At 43.0% G+C, this 26,310-nt stretch overlaps 1 protein-coding gene across 1 annotated transcript in view; it reads left to right on the plus strand.

Moving 5' to 3' along the window:
• Nucleotides 1–730: 730 nt before the first annotated feature.
• The window catches only part of LOC105905886 (protein FAM171B-like), a 66,082-nt gene continuing 40,502 nt past the window's right edge, over nt 731–26,310 (plus strand). Inside the window, exons 1-5 of the mRNA XM_031585842.1 lie at nt 731–1,094; nt 6,783–7,016; nt 7,950–8,042; nt 8,461–8,610; nt 8,816–8,986. Of these exons, the coding sequence (XP_031441702.1) occupies nt 911–1,094; nt 6,783–7,016; nt 7,950–8,042; nt 8,461–8,610; nt 8,816–8,986 (832 nt within the window). The 5' untranslated portion in view covers nt 731–910. The remainder of the gene's footprint in view (nt 1,095–6,782; nt 7,017–7,949; nt 8,043–8,460; nt 8,611–8,815; nt 8,987–26,310) is intronic.

The raw sequence follows: 26,310 nt of genomic DNA on the forward strand, positions 1-26,310 counted from the left end.
ACTGTACAGTTTCTTCCTTCGCATCATCTAGAAGGTGGCAGTTTTACCAAGGGTAAAATGGCAAGGACCTTGTATTTCTTAGTACATTCATCTATTGACATTCTCATTTATTATACGTGCCCCAAATGACTGTTGTATGAAAAGATGGATTGGGGCCAGCAGGTTCAATTTTGCACAAGCAGCAAACATGGGAAGGTATTTCAGTAACACCACAGCCAACTGACCCTTGAGCCAATAGGCTAGTTGCTGTTTCAAGCCTTTTGGAGTCTGTGGTGCTGATTCATCCGTTTGTAATGAAATTGCGTCACAACTATGCGTTTGCTATGATAGCTGAGTGCGCAACTTCCATGATGTTTATAATAAATCACATCTGTATGAGTTTCTTATAGCCTTACCCATCTCCGCGCACTTCAATGTTACTATTATGCTGCTGCCATCTAGTGGATATATAAAAGGCTCACAACTCCATCCTGAAAGAAAATTACAATAGTCTATTTATTAAATACGTTCTGAACCTATATTTCTTAATACCATGTAATGCCATTACAAAACCGTCGTAACGGTAACAATGCCATCCGAAACCAGCTCTTACTTACTGGATCTATGGTTTACGGGAACAAATACGTTGAGATACAGTAGGACAATAGCCTGAAAGAGGTAGGCTACACGTACTGCTTCTCGTCAGCTCTGTACCACCAGATGGCAGCAATGTGCAGTACACGCTACATTTCACTCATGCAATTACAGCTTGGCTTTGGGCGACTTGCTATCATCGTGTGGGTGCTGTATATAGCAGACTAATAGTAGGCTAGCGCATTCACGAGGGATTCTTCATTGTGGTGTGCGCTCCACCACTCATCCAGCGCATCTCGTTTGCAGTTATGTCTCTTTCTATCTATTCTCCATCGCCATGTCTGAGTTGCTTTACTTGCTGTTAGTCACGCTGCTGATTTTGACTGAAGATGGGTTGAGAAGGCTCGACGGTGCACTCGTTGTCACTAACCGAGATGTTGACAACTTTGTTGTCGGAGATGCGCAGCAACTGCCAGAGCTAATCCATCATCAGTTCGTAAAGACCGACGTCACAGAATCAGGTAAACAACGACCAGTGAATGTTGGCAACACACTGTACTTAAGTAGCCTACTGCTACTGTTTTGCTCATATATTTTAAAATGCTCTGATTTTATATCCTTATGCTCTTGACATAGAACAGTAGTTATGCGCTTTACATAGAACAGTAGTTGTAATTGATGTAAAAGATGATGACTGAGATGTGTAGAATAGACCAAATAACACGAGACAAAGCTTTTTAGTTGGGTTTTATGAATGACATTTGTGCTCAGACCTTTCATTACATTTCTAGTTTATCAGGAAATTCTTTACAGATTTAGTTAGATATTAAATGTTGTAATATTGATTATATATATATATATTATCTTTTATCTTCAAAGTCATATGTGTGTATTCTTTTACTGTATCTCATTTGTGAGTCTCTTTGGATAACAGAGTCTATCAAGTGAATGTATGATGCAAATGTAAGTTGATTCTGGGATCCCCACCCACCTGATTGCTCAGAGCAACAGCCAAGTGCTTTGATAAGCAGCAGACTCATACAGAAGGTCACTGTGGGCCTGTTGTCTGATGTGCTAGTTCAGTTGGCAAATGTAACTATAACCATGAAATTGTGCAAAAAGATGTTTGTGTCATCTGACATTAATATTTTCTAATACTTATCATATCAGCATTGATTGTCTATAGATGATCATCCGCTCAATCAGGACAAATTCTGATAAGTATGCTTAGAGTACGTCACCAGATGTATACATTCCAAAAGACCAGTCATTTTGCATGGGTTAACACATAGGAAATCGACGATGTGATATTTTTAATAACGTATTTAAGATATATTTACCACCATTGTGTACAGGCAGTGCTGCACAGTCAAGCCATCTCTGCTGGCTATATTGCAAGTGCCCCGCTTTCAGAAAGGAAACAATCTGTGCTTTGCTTGGATCCAAAGAATATGGCGTGCTCAGCCGCCAGAACAGAACTCCCTCCTGCCTCCCAGCCCATCTGTTGTTTTCCACAAGGCGACCCAACGCAGCTCTGCTCTGCACAAGACATTCTTCCCCGCTTCATCAGCGAGCAGCATCCCTTGTGGCTAAACAGCTCCTGCACTGTTCACTGTACTTTCAGCAGTGATGTCTCTTCTCTCTGAGGCCTTAAGAAGTGCATATTACTCCTCACAGCACTGTTAATGCATCAGTACAGCAGAGAGCCCACTTTCTGGAGCGGCTAACACAATATTACACAGTGAGATTAATCAATCAGACATGTTAGCTGGATGATTAAGTACCCTGGATTGGACTCCATTACATAGTCAGATGATGAGCTAATCAATATTCTCCATTGACTCCGGTGCAGGGTGTAAATAGATATGCACTCTCATTTTCTTGTAGGGGCAGAATTTCTAAACGCTTGCTTCAGGATCAGCTAATGGCTTTTTGTCAACACCCACGTTGCTTGATGTTCAGTGTGCATCTTGCCAATGACTGCTGAGCACATGCTATTAGCTCTTATTGATTGACTTATTAAAGTTTTTTGTTTTCTGCTTGCACTTGATTGTACTTGGCCAGCATACTTTAGGTATATAGGCCATTATTCACCATGTATTGCATAGCTGAAGCAAAACATGCTTTGTGTAAAGGCATACAGTAATATTAATAGTTTTCCTAAACAATATTGACAACATATATCCTTTGCGAACTTCGCTGTGACCATTGCAATGACATATTTTTTTTTTAATTTAGCATCTTCAAATCTTCATCTTCAACACCTACCAGCTATACTATCCTGTGCTTTACGCTATAGCTACACCTGACTTAACTAGGCGAATTGCTATGTCATGCTATGTTATGCTGCTATGTAGTGAACACTATCTGAGACATCTGTGTGTTTCATCTACAGTCTTCACTCTTTACTACTTGTCTTTTATCATGCCCCAGATACTGATCTCACAGTAGCCACGCCTGGCTGTCCTCAATCCACTGCATTGACCTGAAAGTTTCCTAGTACAATTTAAGGTTTTGTTTTCGAGTGGTAAGATTTTCCCTGTGCTCCTGAAATGCTGCTTGATATGCTAAATCCTTTCTTAATGTGGCTATACAGACTGAGTCAATCTGCAAATGTGCACAACAAAGGCTTGTGTGGTTTCATCCTCTCTTGTTCTCATCCTTCTTACGTAATGACCTCTTTCTCCCACTCACTAGAGCAGTCCCCCTTACTGTATGGAAATGTAGTCAGCCTGGTCTGCGTGAGAAATCATTTAAACACTCTTTGTGTACAATAACGATGGATAACTACGCTCTGCAGAGAATGAGTCGATCTCTCATTGGTGTCAATCATTATTAGCCCAAAAGAGGTTCTATTAATGTAATGTGGATTAATTGTGACAGTGCTTTGAACTAATTCGTAGCCCACTTGGTTAGTAAAGAAAAGGACAGCATCATCAGCAATCATTTGCTTCTTTTATTAAGTGAGGTAGATGTCATTGTTTTTAAATCCAACACAAAAACACAAATAACTGCTTTAGAAGTGTTTGCCATAAAACAGTGCTTGTTGGTGTATTGTTTTCCAATGTTACATTAATGGAAATAAGTAATTGAAACACATGCTGCTCAGCTCTTTCCTCTTAACTGTTGTTGACATTAAGCTTCATCAGCACAGTACAATTTAGCCGACACAGCACAATGGATGCATGCACTTACCCCTATAGCACATTGATCGCTAATTCCACCTAGTGAACACTGGACACACTACAAGATCTCATAGCTCAGTATATTAATATTTCATGCAATCAAACCTGCCTGAACTACAAACTTCACCTCAGCATGTATCTGTTGTTATCAGAGAACCATGAGTAACATGTCTTACATGATTAAGAATTTGCCGCAAACTCTCGTGTCAAAACATGATTGATGAAAGGTCTGTGATAAAAAGTGAAAGTATGTCAGTGTGGGTATCTCTGTGGCAGGCCATATGAGAGGATTATAGTAATCTGTTAGGATTCACCCTCACTGCAGATTTATCAGTCCATCTTTTACACTGACTGCCATTCCATTAACCTACTGCTGTGTATTTGGGAGAGGTCTGAAGAAATTCAAACTCCTCAGTCAGATATCAGAGTAAGCTTATCAAGATGTCCATCAAACTGTATGGTGCTTACCTGAAGGACACACTTCTTGACGTCTCCTGATTCTTAAAACTACAATGTCAGAGCGAAACCCCCTATGTTGCTCTCATAGTTATTTCTTTGATATTTAAACATAAAAAAAATGTATGTCTCACCAGTTATTCATTGTGGGCGTTATTTTCCACACTCGAAAAAATACGATGAGACAGCATTGTTACATTAAAAAGGCTATCACATTCCTTGAAGTTTTTCAAACACCCGAGGCACTGATTCTTGGAAGGCCTCAGCCCAGTGTTGTACTGAAGATGCATCAGAGGAGTGCCGGGGGCAGATACTGATCCAGTTGGCCCGTGGCCAAGAGTGGTCTGCCAAGGCTGTGGATGGGGGAGGGTGAGGCTGATGGGTTGGGCAGGGCCAGGCTTACGGGTCTGCAATCCGAGTGCCTCTTTTTAGATCAATGTGCTCTGTAATATGACCCCGGCTGCTATCTAAATTGGAGGAGAGTGATGGGATTTCCTCCCATTTCCACTGACCGTGGAAGTCTTTGTAACGCTGAAATGCGTCTTTCAACATATTGTTGATTACGCTCTTGCTTAGGACCTAGTGTGTGTTTCACTAGGCTGAGGCCCATAAAAGGATGGCAGGACCCGATGACCGCCACACACATCGGCAGTGGACAGTGGTTCTAGTGCTAGTTCGATCCCGACTCCACCTGACCATGTGTCGAAGTATCCTTGAGTATGACACTGAACCCCCAACCGTTCCCGATGCTGGTGCCTTGCCGTCGCAGGTTGCTTTGAGTGCTCTAATGAATAGAAAAGCTCTATATAAATGTAGTCCATTTACCATAAGCTCACACAGGATGGCATGGCCCACTTTTATATAGAACGCATGCTGTTGCTATTTCAGGTAAATGGCTGGATCTGCGAGCTTGTTCCTGTATAGCCAGGGACTGCAGTATCAAACAGTGTGCTTAACCCTGCACGCACTCAGATCCACACTAATGCATTTAGTTCATGTTGAATGTTGGTAAGGTTCTTATTTGCGATCAAGCTATCAAAATATGTCTTAGTGCAATGTGAAACAATGTGATCAAAGGGACATTGGTTTCATTACTTGTGCTCTAAATGAAAAAAATAATTACTTTCATGCAGCTTGTAAACATACTGCCTGAAATGTTTAATATACATAAACTAGAAATCAGCATATGTAAATTGTAGTAAGCCATAGATGAAGAGATTTGCTAAATGTGCCGTTGTATGTAGTGAGAGATGCGTTCTGTGCCATTTTTATGTGCTGAGAGATCCATGCCTTATTTCAGATGCCACTGTACCATCTGGAAAACAAAACAATGAAGGATATATATTTAACCAGCCATATATATTTATATTTAGCATGACAGTGAGGAATATCACCTTTTCTTAGATGAATGTGTTGCTGAAAACCTCTTTATGTCAGCATGTCCCCAAAGTGTCTCGGGCCCCTGATGTGGAGCTGCCTTGTCATCACTCATGCACACCCCTCATGAACAAGTGACAGTCATCGCTGAGAGTCTCTTTCCTGTCTGTGTGCTACAGCTACGCTTATCCTTATGCTTAGAAAACAAACCTTATGTGCAGAATTTACTTTAGTTTTGTGTTGGTTGTCTCCAGTTGTCTCCAACCGCATGTTTTGGGTCTGTTATGATACCCTGTCATGTTGTGTAACAGAAGCTGTGCTACTCCCGGGTGAAGAAGGGGTTTCTGGGATAGCCTGGAACGCCTGCAGCTATGCAGCAGAGGGGGTTGCATGGGACGTCTTTGCCCATCGCATCACCTCATGAGTAGACAGCCACCTCCGTCTTGCTTGGCCATCCTGCCCAGAGATATATACATAATGCCCACTCGTTCTGTCAGGATGACTAAAGTCCCCCCGTTTTGTGTACTGCGCTCTTTGTCAGCTTGGGTAAGAATAGATGCAGCTGCATAGTGCTGTGTTGAAGGATAGAGCCCCTTTTGTTGGAGCTGTGGGGTTTCAGTGTGCCATCTTGTTTAACAGAATAGTTCAGTTTATGAATTAGAAAGCTTCAAGCTGCTCCTCATGCATTCTTTGAGCATACTGAAATGTGAGATGTTGGGCTGTGTAGCACATACTTCATCACCATGTTAATCCAATATGCTGAAGCAAAATAGCTCCTCATTCTGTCAGTAGACCGTTTCTAATGGAGTAAGCCTTGCCGTCACTAAATAGAGAGAATTGTGGGTATACCAGAAGATTGCTGTTATGATCTGACAAATGATCTTTGATCTGTGCCCTGTTGTACAAATAAGAATACAAAATGGGTCTTTTAGTAGAAGACTCACCATACCACCAGACATACCACCAGACCACCTTTTTGTGTGTAAGGTGAAATGCTTGAAAAATACATAGTAAAAAAAGACTTCGTCTTCTGATCTTATGAATACTGACATATTTACTTGAGTTCCACATACTGTAGTCGAATGTCTCGGGGTCTGTCTCCCCCCCCCCCCCCCCCCCCCCCCCCCCCGCCACCCGTTCATCCCAGCCATCCCACTGACCCATTTCCTGTCTGTCACTTGTCACCCCCAGCGTCTGTCTTCCTGCTGAAGGTTCACGTGAAGGACGCAGCCAGTCGACAGGGACTCGGGGGGGCGTCTGTGAAGCTCTTCGTGAACCACATCCTCTCCAGTGCCACCCTCACCAGCGAAGATGGCTCCACACTGCTAAGAGTGCCCTACAACCCCCGGCAGTCCATGGCAGTAGTGAGCAGCCTGGAGGGCTACATCCTAACGCCACTGCCATGGAGGGCCTCCAGACTGCCAGGTAAGAGGAGGGAGAGATTTTCTGTGGTGAGGAATTTGGTCCAGGTGTAAATGTGTGTGAGAGGAACCCCTGAGGGAGACAGGGCGACCTGCATGACGGGGAAACAAGAGTACTTCACCAGTGCGTTCACCTGCAGCATATCCATCCTGACATGTTTAGGTCTCCCTGTTGAGAGTCATGATGCCTGTACAGTTTCAGATTTCATGAATGTGGTATTTCTGCATTGCAAGTATTAGAGAAAATATATATAATCTTTTGAGACTTTTAATAAGGGTACTCAATTTGTTGTTAGGATTTCTGTTTTGCTTTGTTGAGTGATGGATTCACAGTGTAGCGATACTGTGAAGTATGGAATACCTGCCATCTGCTCCTCCCTCTCTCTCTCTCTGCCTCTCCCTCCCTCTCTCTCCTTCTCTTTCTCTCTCTCTGCCCCTCCCTCTCTCCCCCTCTCTCTCTCTCTCTGCCCTTCCCTCCCTCTCTTTCCCTCTCTCTTCTTTTTTCTCTCCCTCTCTCTCTCTGCCCCTCCCTCCCTTTCTCTCCCTCTCTCTCTCCCTCTCTCTCTCTGCCTCCCTCTCTCTCTCTCTCTCTCTCTCTCTCTCTCTCTCTCTCTGCCTCTCTTTCTCTCTGCCCCGCCACTGTATGCTGTGCTCGTAGTGTCAGTGTAGTGTCATTCAGGCCAACAAAGAGCGCACTACTCCAGATGCGATCCCACCACCCATCGCACGTGCAGGGTGCAGCATCTTGGCTCCATCTAGCTTCATTAGCATGCAACTGCAGCAGCTGCTGGCGTGGTGCTGAACCCATACGTGGCGTCCATGATGATGAGACTACCTGGGTGGTGGTTTTACCTTTGTGTGTAATGCATGATTCAACAGGCACCCACTCCCTTTGAAGCCTGCACATTTCTGTCTCTCTGTCTCTGTCTTTTTTCAGTATTCTCATCCGTGACTCTATCGCTGGTCGCCCAAACCCGAGGGAATATCTGGCTGTTTGAAGACTCTGTTTTAATAACAGGAAAAATATCAGGTTTGCATGTCATGTGACTATGTTGCCTTTATGTCAGAAAATAACTGTTGCTTAAATCCAATTACCTATTTCAAGCATAATGTTTTGCATTACGCATCAACTTCCGTGCTTCGTTAACAAATTTATGATTAAGATGAAGATTAAGACACAAGACCTGTGAACTCCGCACCAATTAACTAACAGGATTTTTAATAACACGAACAGCAAGAATGAAGGCTGCAAAACAAAATTCAGCAGTGTTCAGCAGAAACCACCAAGTTTCTGCCGTTGTGTCAGAGAGCACATAATGAATTTTTGAGACCTTGGGTTGCATTTATGTTTACTTTTAATTGTATTTTATTGACTTACCTTGGCAAAATGACAGTTTTATAGGCAACATGGCAGTTATGACCTGTTTTTTTATTCTTTTTTGTTTTAGAGGCATTGCCAAATGTGCAGTTCCCGAGGAACCTGCTTACGGTGCTGGAATGTAACATTTCTACTATTACAGCATACCTGACAGTGCCTCAACCTACTGCTGAGAAGAGCATTTTTTATAACACCATGGGAGTCCTCATCAGCAAGTCAGGTGTGTGTGTGTGTGTGTGTGTGTGTGTGTGTGTGTGTGTGTGTTCGGTTGTGTGTGTGTGTGTGTGTGTGTGTGTTCACACCAAGACGTACATGTCTGTGTGTAGGTGAATGTGTGTTGAAGCGCATATGTGCCTCCGCATTTACATGACCACATTATTTCTACTTCATTGATATTTAAACATATTCTGTCTCTTTCCCAACAGGGTATAGGAGCATTGAGCTGAAACCAGTAGCAGCTGTTAGCGTTGAGCTCAGCTGTAACAACAGAGAGCTTCAGGTCACTGGGTCCCTGCAGATAACGCTTCCTCTGCCAGACAACACTGGTCTGAGTGTCTCAGATCCTGTCCCTGCCTGGGCCTTTGACAGCAAGACAGGTATTAACAGGACGTTTCCATTTTTAAAGTGGCCTGATTTATATAAAGCCTCCCCAAAATGTAGTGGCTTTTGATGTCAAGGTCAGGACAGAGAGGTGACCCACATACACGGAAAGAAAATGCCTGAAAATATGACACTGCAAGCCACTTAAGCACTGTCCGCAATTTAAATCATACCAGTTTTTGTTTTAGGGCATAGTTGTAAAATTGCCCTGATAAGATACATCACAACAAATACTTAAATAAGCACCATCAAAGCTGCCAAACAGACAGTTGAAAAGTTTGCGCTAAAGCGTTTCAAGTGCTTACACAGTTAACCCTCGTAGTTCTAGGTCACGTGCCTCATTTGACTTTCAATGCAAACCAGTCACATTATACCAACAGCCTTATGGTAATGTCGTATAGTCAAGATACAAGAAGGAACCCCTGGGGTAACCAGGTGATCACCTAAACGTACTCCCTTCTAGAGAGAGAGAGAGAGACAGGCAACTCAACCAGGTGATCACCTAAACGTACTCCCTTCTAGAGAGAGAGAGAGGCAACTCACCCTTTCCGCGCAGTCGTTAGTCTCCCTGTACCGATTGGATCCTCTGGCGATTAAGGCAGAGACGGATGGAAAAGGACTAATGAATTCGACTTGGTGTATAAGGGGAGGTGGTAACAGGTCAGACCTGGGCGAGCCAGAACTCAAACCATTTAAGCAATTCAACAACAAGGTTTGTGTTTAAAAAAGCTTCTCAAGGGGACTTCCGGGCGAACGTTCAAATGGCGGACATAGACCTAATTAACTCTCCTGTAAAGTAAAAGAAAAACCCACTAAAACACGATACTCCATTTGTAACATGCAAGACAATATAATAACTTAGTATGAGTGGGGCTAAAGGCAAGAAAGTTTCGGGGAAATCTAAAACCGACGAAGACACGAGAGAGAGGAAAAACACAACGGAAAATATTGCTAGCATGGAGAGAGTGGAATCTACTCAAGAAGAGCTTACCACTGCGAAAGCTATTCAAAACCTGAGTAAGAACATACAAGAGTTGAAATGTGAACTTAAGCAGGAATTACTGGATTTTAAGAATGATATGAAACAAGAATTTAACAACTTCAAGACGGTGATGAATCAGAAGTTACAGAATATCTCTGGTGATGTCTGTAATCAAGACGCAAGGCTAACTGAGGCAGAACAACGGGTGGAGGAACTAGAGACGGCTAACACTGAGCTAAGAGATAGTCTGCTCTACTCTCTTAAACAACAGAGAACTTTTCAGGCTAAGATAACGGACCTTGAGGGACACTCGCGTCGTAATAACATTCGCATATACGGCATTAAAGAAGGCAAAAAGGACCGTCAATGCTAACATTCATTAACGACTTTCTGAAGACCAAACTAATGCTTGACGGCAGCATGGATTTGAAAATTCAAAGAGCACACCGATCACTCGGTCCTAAGCCCAAAGACGAGGCCGTCTCAAGGTCCATTCTGGTTAATTTCCAGAGATTTGACATCAAGGACAAGATACTCAAAACTGCCTGGACAAAGAAAATTACTTATGACGGTAAAATAGTTATGTTCGCACATCACTTCCCTGCCGAGGTAAACAGCAGACTGAAAGAATACAAAGACATCAGGAAAATCCTCAAAGAGAAACAAATTCGCTTCCAGACACCATATCCTGCTAAAATGAAGATTTACTGGGATAACGGAGCCTGTGTCTACAACAACGCAACTAAAGCAGTGTGATCAAGAGGGGCTATCCAGTGGACCTGCCACAGACGAATGTTTTGGACTGGGAACAGAAACACACACGGGGCGTGCATTGGAATACTGAAGGAGATCTTGCCGAACGAGTCCGGGGGAGGCTCAGTGAATTCCAACGGCAGTAGGATAAGCACTAACCTAACGTGATTGTTTGACTCTCACAACCATCCTGTGGTAGGTTATTTTGATTTTGGTATTTAAACTGTCCACTCGACAAAGAGTATTTTCCTTTCTAAATTTCAGATTTGTTTAAAAAAAAGGAAGTTTGGGTACAGGAACATATTTTATAGTTCGTTTTAAAAAAGGCCACAAAAGAGGTGTTGCGATATTATTACATAACTCCATACATTTTGAATTAGTCAAAGAAATAAGGGACAGCGAAGGCAGATATATTCTAGTGCAAGGTAAAATAGAAGATCAAATGACTACTCTTCTTTCAGTTTATCTTCCTCCACAGAGTGACCCAAAACTTTTCAAGAAAGTTCTGGAGCTTATCGCTTCAGAATCACAAGGTACATTAATCTGTGCAGGAGATTTTAACACGGTAATAAATAGATTGGATACATCAAACAATAAAAGGATGATATCACCTCAAACTAAAATACTGAGAAGGGGTCTGGAGGAGATTGGCTTACTGGACGTGTGGAGAGACCTACACCCAACGGAGAAAACCTACACATACTTTTCTGCGCCCCACACAGTGTACTCGAGAATAGATTTTTTCTTATCTTTAGGAATGATAGACATATAGAATAGAATAGAATAGAATAGAATATATTTATTTGTCATTGCACAAGTACAACGAAATTGAGGTAGCAGCTCTCAGACACAAAAACAATAAAAATATAGATTGAACATATATATATACATATTTACACTATAAAAACACAAGACATATAACACAACAGAGAGACAAATACAGGTCAGTTTTGTGCATTGTTAAGTGCTATGATGGCTCTGGGATAGAAGCTGTTTCTCAGCCTGTCTGTTTTTGCTATGATGGTCCTAAAGCGTCTCCCTGAGGGCAACAGTTCAAATAGGTAACCAGGGTGTGTTGAGTCTCTGAGGATACTGTGGGCTTTTCTGAGGCAGCGTGTTTTATAAATGTCCTCAAGAGGTGGAAGAGAGCAGCCAATTACTTTTTGCGCTGTGTTAATGACCCTCTGGAGTACCTTTCTTTCTGCTGCCGTGCAGCTGGCAAACCACAGCGAGATGCCATAGCTTAGCACTGACTCCACAGAGCAGCGGTAAAAGGACACTAACAGTTTCTTTTTTAATTTGTTCTTCCTGAGTAACCTCAGGAAATACAGCCTCTGTTGTGCCTTTTTCAGCAGTGCAATGGTGTTTCTGGTCCAGGAAAGGTCCTCCTCGATGTGAGTGCCCAGGAAGCTGAAGTCTGATACCCTCTCCACTCTCTCCCCATTGATGGCAATAGGCTGCATGTCCGATTTTTTCCTCCTATAGTCGACTATCAGCTCTTTTGTCTTGGAGGTGTTGAGGACAAGATTGTTCAAGGTGCACCATGTCGACAGCCTTTGCACCTCCTCCCTGTATGCAGTCTCATCTCCTCCTGAGATGAGGCCCACCACGGTTGTATCATCTGCAAACTTAATGATGGCATTGCTCGGGTGGGTGGGAGTGCAGTCATGGGTATAGATGGTGTAGAGTAGGGGGCTCAACACGCAGCCCTGCGGTGAGCCGATGCTGATGCTGAGAGCTGAGGAGAGATGGGATCCTACTCTAACCCTCTGGGAGCGGTCTGTCAGGAAATTTCTGATCCAGTAGCAGATTTGCTGTGAGAGCCCTAAGTCCATCAGTTTAGAACTCTGCTGCATGCATGCACATGTGTGGACACACACAAACACGCTCACACACACACACGCACACAGATGTATTTATAAAATACACACCAAAGCCACAGATTACTACACATTGATCACCATTATTAAAAAACACACACACATATATACATACATACATACATCAACATTGAAAACATAACAAAAAACAGCTTCAGGTTATTTTATATTGTATATTATAACTACCATTGCCCTGGACCTGTTCAATCATTATCCAGTTCAATATTTTAGTCCGAGATCTGACCCAATGGGGTGAAGCAGAGAGAGTGAGAAAGGCTCACTCACCACCACCACCCCCCCCCCCCTTCCTGTATCCCACTCCTTTGTCCTTTCCCAAGCCTGTGTTCGGTCAATCCTAATTCAACTAAATTGTTACTTTGTTCCTTTTAACAGAGATTGCTCTTTCTCTTACCTTTCACTGCGGGCAAAATAGTTATGTTGTCCATTCCGAGGGCTTGGACCGGAGCTTTGATGGTAGAGCTGTGACAAAAGATGAGAGAAAATCATCTTATCTTTCCCCCAGGTCCCTCCCGCAGTGGTGAATAGACAGTGCTTTACTTCTGCTTCACAATATTAACAAGCGCATTAGTCGGTGACCTACTGTAACAATTAATTTGTGGCAGACAGAATAATATTTCTAGTTTGGTTCATACACTGAAACCAAAGGTCTGACTGTAAGACTCAGCTCAGAATAAAGAGAGGAGGATGGTGGTTCCCACATATACCCATACCTCAAGAACAGCATTGACTCTGTGGTGGTGAGCAGGTGCTTCTTGTAGTCCCCTTTGGCATGGTTGATGCGAGTGTGGCAGTCCAGCAGCCTGGGTTTGTAGCAGTACCAGGGCTCACCTGTGTGCGGATCTGTGTAGTTGCACAGCGCTGGCTGACGGGGTCCAGTGGGAAGGCACAGGTTGCAGACGGTGGTCTCAGACAGGAAGCCGGAGCGGAAGAGGCTCTGAAAGAAAACGCGGTCCGGCCGCTCTTCCCTCAAGCGCCGTAGCACGGCCACCGCCTCGCTTGAGTGCACCAGCGTCACCTCCACCTGCGCGGCCCCGCCCACAGCAGTGGGAGCTCCACTGCGTACAGGCCATCCTGCCGGTCCACGACCCAGCCCGATGCACCGGCGCCAATCTCTGGGGAACGGATCCGGGCCAGCAGGAAGTCCCCGCCATACCTCTTGGGCTGGCCCAGGGAGTTCTGTATGTGGACCAGCACTTTCAGCTTGCCGCCCACCGCCACGTGGCTTGGCCCGAGATGTCGGCGGGCGGCTGGATCACGAAATAACTGCGAGCCGGGTCGCTGCTCTGGTGGACCGGCACCCCCAGCGCGGGGGCTCAGGCCAGGAAATGGACTCCAGGAGGTAGCGCTCCTCATGGGCCTCCTCTCGGGACACCTCCTGGCCCAGGTTGGGACAGTAGCTGCGATTCTGGTCCAGAGGCAGGAAGGTCCAGAGGGCTTGAAGACGGAACTGATGCTGCTCTGGAGCTGGTAGAGAGAGGACATCGACTGGCAGTTCCATCTCTGTGAGAGAGGATGAGGGTGAAGGAGGAGGAGAGAGGGAAGGGGGAAGAGGGAGAGGTGGGCGAAGGTGGAGAGAATGGAGTGAATGAGAGAGGAAGAGGGGAGAGAAAGGGAAGAGACGGAGGGAGATGAGAGAGAAGGGTGGGGTTAGGAAAGAAATACAGAGATGGAGGAGGGAGAAGAGAGAGAGGTAGAGGAGAGTGAGACAGTGACTTAGATAGGGAGGGAGGAGAGAAAGGGAAAAGACAGGTAAGGAGACAGAGAGAGAGCGACAGTGGGGTGGGGAGTGAGAGAAGCAACAATCTATAATCCACAAACATTTTGTGAGTACTTTACTGTTGTGTGTGAGCCCTCTTTAAGTGATGTGGCACCACATAACAAAAGTAACAAGTTCAGTTTTATGAGTAACAGTAACATTACTGACCTCCAGAGTGTGAATGTTCTGCAAGAAGAAGATGACTCCTGACAGCGCAAGGACGAGGAAGATGAGGGCATATTTGGACAGATTTCCTTCCATCTTGCGCGGTTAAATCCGTTTATTATAGACTACCGCTGTTCAGAAAGTTCCAAAAAGTTCCGTTAATTCGAATGGGCGTGTTTTCAGGGTCGCTTCTTGTTTTCTCGCAGTGTTTCCCCTTTCTGCTTACAATTCCCATCCAACGCCGACTCTGAAGTGTCCTCTTTTCACAAACTCAACTATGGTCACCCTACATATAATAAACAAATTACTAACCTCGACCGTTCAGTCATGCCAGGACATATCAAACTGAGGCTTTGGCGTATCAACCTATCGCGAAGTTGATACGCCAAAGCATCAGTTTGATATTTCCCAACATGAGAATTGCAACACTGTTTTAAGTCTACCAGTCCATTGGTCTTCCAACACCATATCACAACTCAGGACTAAACACCATCAGTTTAATTAACAACATCTGGTCCCAGCAGTCAGCAGTGGCGGTTCTACATGGAATTACGCCCCGGGCGAAACCCCCTCTGAGCGTCATCTTATTACAGTGCATGAAATGCCCTGTATTGTTATTCCTAGGCTTCTTATTACAGTGCATGAAATGCCCTGTATTGTTATTCCTAGGCTTCTTATTACAGTGCATGAAATGCCCTGTATTCATGAGTACCAAAGACGTCACTTCCGTGAAGCCTGCCGCCATCTTTGTGTCCAACTCTACCGTTATTCCCATTGTATTTGTACCCAATAGTAGCTAGTTAGTCATATATATTAATATATAGTAATAATATAATAATAATAATATAAATATAATAATGGTATTGTTTTCTATTGATAGGTTCTTAAAATGTAGACTTTTTAAAAGTAGTATTGTCTAATTCTAGTGGTTAGTTAGTTAGCTTTCATAGTTAGCCAACGAACAGAGTCATGACTACGAACAAGGCACATCTGAATGAAGCAGAAAGACAACGATATTTAGAAAAAACATTGATTATTGGCTGCGATCCATATTTATTATCGGTAACTTTATTTTGTCCCTTAAAGTCTGCGAAACGTCTGCCCCAACTGTCCCTTCCCGACATATATATTTATCTTGTACACAATCCATCCCCATACACCGGAGATAGCCAGAAGGCTTTCAAAAGTACATCAATATGCAGTTGCAGGATGGGTGAACGACACCAAGATATGGCATCTGGAGACAAAAAATATGTATGTCATCACATGACATCTTAGTAATTCAAACAGCGATTTATCAACCGATTTATTTTAGTGGTGGTTAAGAGTGCCAATGTGGGCTAGCTAGGTGTAGCTAAAGCCTTTAGTGAAGGGCTAAACAGCTCGCTAACTATTAGCACTCTAGCTTGCTCAGAAGAGTTTAGCTCTGATAAGACACAGCAATTATTCACGATTGTATCAACGTGCTGCATTTCACCTAACATGTCAGTCATTCCCAGGCTCTGAACACAAAATCAACATGTCCGTGGATAGTGGTGCAGGAAGATACAAAGTGTTGACTGCACAATCTGAAGTTAGATGTTGGCTGCCAGTTGACTCTTCTGATTTGCAGCCAACCATTTATTCCGCCGATCTAAATCTTTTGGTATACAATTAAATTGTTTCTTTGGGTAATTTTCGCGACTATTGTCGCATCCATCAGCACAACATAAGCAGGGCATTTTAACTTTCTGCGGGTTGTGACCGACTATTGTCTGTGTTGTGACCGGCGCTTAGCTAGACATTCGGACACAAAGATGGCGGCGCTTAAACACAGTGACGTCACGTGGTACTCATGAATTGTTATTCCTTCGTTTCTTATTCTTCTTCTTCTTATTACAGTGCATGAAATGCCCTGTATTGTTATCCAAACTTTTCTTATTCTTATTATTCTTTTTACCTTTTTCTGCATTTAATTCAGCTCGAACCGCTTAACGTAGAAACTTTGTTCAAACTTTGTCGCGTAGGTCTTGTAAAGGACACATGTGCTATGTATTTTTCTGAACTTTATACTTTTTAAGATATTAAAGAAAAACTAATAAAAAATTTCCCATTGACTTACATTGGGCCATTATGACATCATAATAGGGTCATTAAACTGGCTTGCACCTGTGCTTCACTGACACCTGCGCCAAGGTTCCAAGGCTCCTCTTCTCTCTGTCTCTCTCCATTCAACTGTATAACTAGGGATATTAAGAGACACCTTCCATACTCTACTTTGTTTTCTCTTTCCTTTCTTCTTTCCTTCTTCCACTCTTCTTTCCTTTCTTCTTTCCTTCTTCCACTCTTCTTTCCTTCTTTCAATCTTTTTTCCTTCTTCACTCTTCTTCCTTTCTTCTTTCCTTCTTTCACCCTTCTTTCTTTTCTTCTTTCCTTCTTCTACTCTTTTTTCCTTTCTTCACTCTTCTTTCTTTTCTTCTTTCCTTCTTCCACTCTTCTTTCCTTCTTTCACTCTTCTTTCTTTTCTTCTTTCCTTCTTCTACTCTTCTTTCCTTCTTCACTTCTTTCTTTCTTCTTCCACTCTTCTTTCCTTCTTCCACTCTTCTTTCCTTTCTTTCACTCTTCTTTCTTTTCTCCTTTCCTTCTTCCACTCTTCTTTCCTTCTTTTACTCTTCTTTCCTTTCTTCTTTGCTTCTTCACTCTTCTTTCTTTTCTTCTTCCTTTCATAACTTTTGCATTTCATGCACTGGTATTTCCTTCAGGAAATGCATTTTCTAGTTATTCTCTTTACCGACTTCTGCGCTTAATTCAGCTTGAACCGCTTAACGTAGAAACTTCTTTCAAACTTTGCTGCATAGGTCTTGCTAAGGACACTTATGCTATGTATTTTTCATTTTTCTAAACTTTATGCTTTTTAAAATATTAAAGAAAAACTAATACAATTTCTCCCATTGACTTACATTGGGCCATTATGACATCATAATAGGGTCTTTAAACTGGCTTGCACCTGTGCTTCACTGACACCTGCGCCAAGGTTCCAAGGCTCCTCTTCTCTCTGTCCCTCTCCATTCAACTGTATAACTAGGAATATTATTATTTCCTTCTTCCTCTCTTCTTCTTTCCTTCTTCCACTCTCCTTTCCTTTCTTCTTTCCTTCGTCCACTCTTCTTTCCTTCTTCTACTCTTCTTTTCTTTCTTCACTCTTCTTTCCTTCTTCCACTCTTCTTTCCTTCTTTTACTCTTCTTTCCTTTCTCTTCCTTATTTCTTTTCTTCTTCCACTCTTCTTTCTCTTTCTTCTTCTCCTTCTTCTTTCCTCTTTCACTCTTCTTTCTTTTCTTCTTTCCTTTCTTCACTCTTCTTTCCTTTATTCTTTCCTTCTTCCACTCTTTATTCCTATCTTCACTCTTCTTTCTTTTCTTCTTTCTTCTTCCTCTCTTCTTTCCTTCTTTTACTCTTCTTTCCTTTCTTCTTTCCTTCTTTCACTCTTCTTACTTTTCTTCTTCCTTTCTTAACTTTTGCATTTCATGCACTGGTATTTCCTTCAGGAAATGCATTTTCTAGTTTATTTTTTATTATAACAATATAAGTGAAAGACAAACTTAAACGTATCAATTGCACACATCCTTCAATAGAACATTTGAATAACACACTTAAGAGAATCAATGCACACATCATGTGCATTAATGTTAGCTAACCAGCTCTTTGTAAGTTAGGTTGTGCAAGCACTCAACATGCATTATGGTTTAGTTGAGTTAGCTAATCGTGGCTAACGGATTTCGCTAACGCTGGCTATTATAGTTGTGTCAAAAGGAAATATATGGTCTAACCAGCTAGCTATAGACCTGTTCATTATTAAGATTATACAAGTACTCTGTATGCTGTTATATTCTGTTAGTTGTGGCTAGCGGGACTTCGCTAACACTTTAGCCTAGTGTCAGATGAATGAACATGTCTATACCCTATGGTCAAATCAGCTAGCTAACGCTAGCTAGCAAACAATTATGTTGGTGCTCAACATTAGCTGGTTGCCTTAATAGGAATTTAGGTTAAGTTACACTTAACTGAAAACACATTTTTACCTTGTCCACTTGAGCATCCTTCAATAGTTATCTTGATAATGTAATAGACTACTCTGTAAAAGATGTATTTAATTTCCCTCCGGATAAATAAAGTATCTATCTATCTATCTATCTATCTATCTATCTATCTATACTCTGCTAACTACCTACTACCTTCACCAGTTGGATAAGTTGGAGCAGTCAGTGGTCACCTTCCACCAATTCACCTTGCCCTTGGTGACCACATAATCGTTCTGTATTACCTATTTGTATTAGCCATTTCACACAATTCAGAAAAACGAAAACGTGCAGGAATTATAGGCCTGTAATTATAATGTTATGAATGTGCGTTATTTGGAAGAAAGTCGAGGTGTGACTGCTATACAGTGGATCCCCCGCCCCCCCTTGTCCGTTCCATTTGGGAGACCCCTCCCTTTCCCCCTTCTCTCTTCTCACTCAGGATCTGTCCACGGCACCTTCTTAGCGAGCAGAGGCGCCTGCAGCTGCAGGGGGCGCCAATTTGCCAAATCCCACACACAGTGATATGATAGATAATAGAAAACCGCTTCGCGGCCCAGATGATTTTTTTTTTTTTAAGTGCTCTTGCCGCCCCCCACGTTTTATGAAAAAGTCCGCCCCGGGCGGCTGCCCGGGTCGCCCGTGCCTAAAACCGCCCCTGGGTCCCAGACCAGGTCAGGTCATTTACCGTGGAAAATTGTTTTCCTGCTTGGTTTTGTGACACTGCAGCAATCAAACATTGCTCTGCGCGATGTCTCTGCGTACCGCACTGCAGGGGATTGTTCAACTGGATGTGAATTAAACTGTGTTAAAAGTAGGTGGGAACCACTTGGAGTTCTTTGAGTTCCCAACCCATCTTCACATAGGGTTATCGTCATCTATTGCATCCCAGGGCTCACTGTTGGGCTGATGATTCAGTAACCACGACATGTTTTTATATTTATCTTAGACAGACACACGTTTTATTTCCATATCGTACTGATTGACAAGCCAAGCTAGCGTAAACGCTTTCACTGAAGTTACGTGCTAAACAAAACCGATGTAACGTTTACATTACGAACTAGGTTATGCTACGTCTAATTATTACACAATTGCTATGAATGGAAACAGCTATGTGTAACTTCTATAATGTTACTCTGAGCTGAAACAGGCACACGTCCAAGTATTGACAGTGATTCAAGTAGTTGTTGAAAGATTGTATCAGTTAACTAACCATCTAGTTAGCTTGCTATCTGTATATGACACATGACCAGCGTCGTTTCATCGTTTACAGAGCTGGCAACTTTTCCAAAAACCTTGGAGTGAGATTTTGACGCGGGTGACCAAATTTTGGGAATCAGGGAATTGGAATTAATTTGGCGTTGTACGCATGTTGTGCCCTGCATCCTGGTGGTTTGTGGGGCCCAAAGACGTTGATAGGGGCGGCCTACTGGAGATGGACAACTTTGGTTACATTCTGTGAAGCCAATACATAGCTGAATTTTGGTTTAAGGTGATGTTATTTCCTGCATTCTAGTGGATTTTTGGGTGGTATGCTAAAGATGTGCAATACCTGAACTTATTCTGATTCATGTTCATCTGATCATGACTTGTAGGGCCTTCTAGACTTGAGCTGAACATTCAACCAGAAAACTATTGTTGTGCCTCAATGACTGTCTATGTACCACAATATAGCCTAATTAGTAGACCTGTGTTTAAGATTTGACCAAGGTAGGTTGATTGACATTTTGATTACAATGGTATTCAACTAATTCTTAACTGAAACCTTACCTATACTGTTAATAATTGTATTCTAAAGAGCACTTAATGATTTATGTTCAGCAAAAAATTACACAACATTAGTTAGGGAGAAATATTTTTCATTATTCAAAGCCTCCAACCACACGTTCCATCAAACAAAAAAGTGCAACAAATAAAGTGCTTATACAGTAGCCTTTTTAAGCAATACAATGGATCAACACATGACAAAAATTACTAAAAATGAGGTATCAGATGCAGATCAGAAGCTGGTTAGTCATTTTCTAAGATCTGTGGGCAAGGTTGTACTGGCCTGTGGCCTTCTTGGACATACCATATTTTGTGACCTCTGAGGGGGGGACCATCTGAAACAGGGCTCCAGGTCGGCCATCTTTATGGCCATTATTGAGGACAGGGTGCCATCCAATGCCAGGCTATTTCTGGTCTTAGTTTTGTTCAGTCCCACAACTGAAAACACCCTCTCAGCATCTGCATTCGAATGGGGCAACACCAGGACCAGCTTGGCGAAGGCAGCAAGCCTCTCAAATTCTTTGGCTCCTGTCACCTATGGAAAATGAACCAAGAACAAAATGGAAAAACATACCATATTTTGTTTTGATTAATACTGTAAGTGTACTGTAACAAATTTCTGATACAACATGCATAGTTTGCATCATGTATGCCGTGAGAAATTGGATGTGTGGCGTGAGTGCGTGTGAAAACATGCAAAAGCGTGTGTCTTACGGCGAAACCGTGAGAGGTGGCAGTTCTGAACTCTCACGGTTGCGCCGTAGGGTTACAGATGAAAAGTAACGAACGCGTCTTGGCCTAAAATCAGATTTTTTTTTTGCCGTGAGAAATTGGATGTGTGGCGTGAGTGCGTGTGAAAACATGCAAAAGCGTGTGTCTCACGGCGAAACCGTGAGAGTTGGCAGCTCTGCGTTTATCATACAGCTACTGGAACTGATCATGCATAATATGATTGCTATTGATAACGATAACAGTACAGGAGGAGTGTATGTTTATGTGCTGCAGTGTCACAGTGTATTGTTCAAGCATGCTCACATTCAGTGTTCACTTGCTTATTGGCAACGAGGTTGGCTGGATCCTAACCAGTGTCGTGACTGACTGCTGCTGCCTCCTCCCTGACTGATGAGTCTGGGGTATGTAAATTCATTATTGTGTGTAAAGAAATAAAATCACTGTACCTGCATTTTGTCTAACATCTGTTTTCAAAATGTGTCGCTTATTTCTTTCTCAGGCTGTGGATGACTTTGGTGTGCCAAGCATGGACCGAGTTGACAGCATGGCAGAGTATCTGGTGGAGCTGAGGAACCAGCCCTCTCTGGCCCTCACTAACCAGCAGGTCAGGAACATTTATTGTCATGCTACTTTCCCTCTGTGCCCTGTCATACATATTCACACTTGCATATGTTTTTGTCTTTTCTACGGGCTGCTGTGTTCTCTCTCTCTGTCCAGATAAGATCTCATCCTGGATGACTACAGGAGGATCAGGCGGCGCATTCTGACCAATGGGGCTGTTATGCAGCAGACCACCGCATGTCTGTGGGCAACTGACCCTCTCCACCCTGCTTATGTGTGCCCACCATCTGCACCCCCCCAACCAGGCCCAGTTCACCAGTACTACCCGGCTGGCAGCACCGTGGGCACCGCAGGCACAGGTGAAGAGGATGGTTTCGTCCGCAGTCGCAACACCAGGTGTGAGGTCGTGCCCACCCTCAGGACCTGTGCTGGGTGCTGCTCAACAGGCTCCGGGTGCCAGCCTCTCCTCTGCCGTTTCTGCTCCAGTCTGAAAACGGACCTTCACAACGCGAGCAAGAAATGCAGGCAGTTCAGGACAGCGGAGACTGGACACAGCCAGTACAAGGGCATTATATACTGCCCTTCTGTAGAGGCTGTTCCCAAGGAGCAGTGATTGGAGGATATATAAAAAAATGCATGAAAAATAAATTAATAAATTGTTCCCCCTCCCGTCAGTCAGTGGAGAGCAAAAAAAGTAACGTTGGTTAACTTGGTAGAGAGGAGGTAGAGTAATGGAGGAATTAAGGTTATCTTAAAAAGTGGAGAAAACTGGAACAGTAGGTAACCTGATACCGAGCTAAATGTGTAAGCAAGTAAAACGAGTAGCCTCAAAGCAAATATAAAATGATAGATTGTGAAGGTCAGTCGCTGTTCTTCTGAAAAAATTACATGTGGTCACAATGCAGGCAGCACAGAGAGACAGGGAGAGAGACAGGAGAGAGACAGGCATGCTGAAAGCAGTGGCCAGACAGGCACATGCAGGTGATCAGGTGAGAAATGTGAATGAACAACATTAGTTTTAATCTAGGCCTACATGTCAGCAATAAATAAAAGTACTACTAATAAAAGCAGAATATATTAAATCAAAATGATCATGAAGGTCAGTCACAGTTCTTCTGATAACATAATGACATGTGGTCACAATGCAGGCAGCAAAGGGAGACAGAAAGGCATGCTGAAAGCAGTGGCCAGACAGGGATTTTTTTTTTTTTTTTAAGGGATAGTCTGTCATTTGTTTGAGTAAAGCATTAGTTGTTCTAATTAAAATATTTACATAAACATGCTTTGGGTATTTGCTCTTTTTCCATTGGAGGCTATCCTATTTGCTACAGTACTACTGGAAAAGGCATAATTATAATTGGTAGGTGTGTTTAAGGTCAGTAAAAAGTAAGCAACTCACCAAAACAAAGTGGAGGGGCAGTCACTGTCTCGGGGAAATTACACTATTCCTTTAGACGTGAATTCAAATGGTCAATGTAGTCCTCAAAACTATGTTCTAAATGTGCAAATTTTCATATATAAATATAGAATTGTAGGCAATGCACAAAATGATGGGGAAGGGTATTCATTTGGACCCCCTTTGTTCAGGCATTCTTTACTCTGCGCACCTCCCCCCAACTAAATTGGCGCCTAAGAAACATATGCTAGAGTTCATATCTCGTAACCGCAGCAGCATCCGGTGACCATTCTCCATCTAGTTGGGGCCTGACGTATCTTTACTTGCGCTTGCGCATAGCCTCCCTCTCACTTCCCCCATCTCCATTGAGCGCGTGACCGCGTTTACTCGCAACTGCGCATACCCACACAGGCACCCGCTCACACACGCACGCACCCGCTCACACACACACACACACACAGACAGAGACGAGGAAGCTAACGCATCCTCCTCTGCATTCCTAAAACAGACTACCTCATTCCCCAATTCCACTTTGTGCCTTGTTCAATTGTTTTACTCCAGTGTTTATGTGATTATACCTGATTTAATATTAGCCATTAATTACTGTTTGTTATTTTTAATAAATTGTTTATTTTAGACTTAAACCATTGTCTTCCCTGTTATTGTCCCAATATTCCACTGAAAGCCATTTTCCGCCAATCAAGTACTCCAATTGCCTTCACTTCTCTAGTTGTTTCATGAAGTGTTATATACTTTGTAATGAAATTATAGTACTTTAGTATTGTGATACCATACTTAGACTGTAGCATAGTGGTACAACTAGAGCTTCCCATTATTTTAGTAACTTAATTATAAATATTAAATACTAAAGTTAATGATTATTACATTTTATGAGACTGATTTAATTAAACTAATGTAACAACCCCGGTTTCACCTACATCACTCAGCAGCCAATTACATACCTATTAGTATACTTCCCATAATGTCCAAAGTTTTGGAAAAATTAGCAGTAGAGCAACTAATTTATCCTCTTAACTCTAATCAGCTTTAACACCCCATGCAGCATGGTTTTAGATCAAATCACTCCACCGAGACTGCAACGGTCTATTTTATTGAAAGGGTCATGTCCCTTAAGGTTAGAGGAGGAGTTGTGGGTGCAGTATTTCTAGATCTCCGGAAAGCGTTTGACACGGTCAACCACAACATACTTCACTCTAAGTTTGATCAGTTTAACTTTTCTTCTTCTGCATCCAACTAGTTCAAATCATACTTATCAACGCGAACTCAGTGTGTTAAAATAAACAATGTATTATCTGACTTCAAAAATCTGTCCACAGGTGTTCCCCAAGGTTCAATCCTGGGTACACTTCTTTTAAGTCTTTATATTAACGATTTACCATCTGTATGCCAAGACTGTGAGGTTCTGATGTACGCAGACGACACTGTGATCTTTGGGTGGGGTAAGAATATCGTAGAAGTCGCTGATAAGCTTACAAAGATCATGGTTGATGTGTCTGACTGGTTAAACAAATGTTGTCTTCAGCTTAACACTTCCAAAACCGTTGCTATGTTATTTTCTAAAACCAGCAAGTCTCACACTGAACCCGATGTTTTTATTTCTGATCAAAGAATCAAGATTGTGACCTTTTATGCTTTTAAGGGCTCCGTAGTATTCTCATGCCAAAATGTCACTTCAACTCTTTTCTCTCCGTCTGTCCTCTACCCCCACCCCTCCCTCTGCTGGCTAGCTCTTCTTCTTCTCCTGTTTGGCTGGACAAATGTGGGACAGGATGAGATCGATCATGTTCTTCACAATGTTTCGGGCAGGGTGCACAAGGTGGGGCTGGGTTGGGTGCGCCAGAGTCATGTCCCACGCGTCCAGCAGCACCACCCCCTGCAGGCTGCGGAACATGGCCCTCAGTACAGAGTCTAGCTGCACGGAGAACCAGTCGCTGTAGTATAGGCTGACCTCCGGGCCCTGCTCCCGCGGGTTAGCCGTACGCACAACCACCAGCGTGCCTGGCGCCCGGTCCAAAAGGCGGGCTAAGGCGCGGCGGATATGACGCAGTCGCCGCATGTATACCTGTACGGGGAATGTGGTGAAGTGCGCCCAGATGCTCAGAGCCACAATGGTGTCATGGCCGCCTGGCAGGCCGTCAAGTTCGTTAGCTACGTAGCGTAGCTCGCTGGTGGAGACGGTGGTCCAGCTGATGGGCGGGCCGTGGCAGCGGTACTTCAGCAGGATGTTGTGGACGATATCTACAGCCAGGAAGGGCCCCACGTTCTTTGGGCTGTGGAGGTTGATCTCCTTCAGTTCTGTAGGTGGAGGGAGAGAGAGAGAGAGAGGGAGAGAGACAGGGAGAGAGACAGAAATTACTTTTGACAAGTTAGTTAGACAAGTTAGACAAAGTGAACGTGTGCATACAATATCAAAATGCATTGCTAAATTTGAAAATATGATGATAGGAAAAAAAAATGTCAGCATTATGCAGATCAGTGCTGACCTGGAACAAAGGCGTTGAGGTACTCAAAACTGTCGAACCGTAGAGTCTCCATACATGTAAAACAGTTTCCCTTGAAGACACTGAGTAATGGTGGAGGAGTCATTGAACTGTTGTATTGGGATTCCAGCTAAAGGTCTCCAAGAACCCTGGTAGTAATACCCAGACGGCAGGAACTTTGCCCGGTCTCTGCGAACCAAAGACAGCTCTGCGGAGGAGAAGTAGAATTAGAACTCTGCTGCACGCATACACATGTGTGGACACACACACAAAAACGTGCGCGTGCGCACACACACACACACACACACGCACAAACACAGATGTACATTTATAAAATACACACCAAAGCCACAGATTACTACACTTTGATTAGCATTTCTTAAAACACACACACACAGTGGCGATTTAAGCCTGAAATTTCTGGTGAGGCAATTTTGTCACCGTCACAAAAATAGAGGTAGCTGATTATTATACAGTGGGGAAAATAAGTATTTGAACTACTGCCGATTTCGCAAGTTTGGCCACTTACAAAGAAATGTATGATCTATAATTGTAATGGTAGGTGTATTTTAACAGTGAGAAATAGAATATCAACAAACAAATCCAGAAAACTGCATTTTATAACATTTATGACTTTATTTGTATTTGATGCAGAAAATAAGTATTTGAACCCCCAAGCAAACAGCAAGAATTCGCCGGTTATGGCGCGCTGCTAGGCAGACGTGTGATAGAAAGCTCTCATGTACAATT

The sequence above is a fragment of the Clupea harengus genome, chromosome 2 (genome assembly GCF_900700415.2).
Source record: "Clupea harengus chromosome 2, Ch_v2.0.2, whole genome shotgun sequence".
Lineage (NCBI taxonomy): Eukaryota > Metazoa > Chordata > Actinopteri > Clupeiformes > Clupeidae > Clupea > Clupea harengus.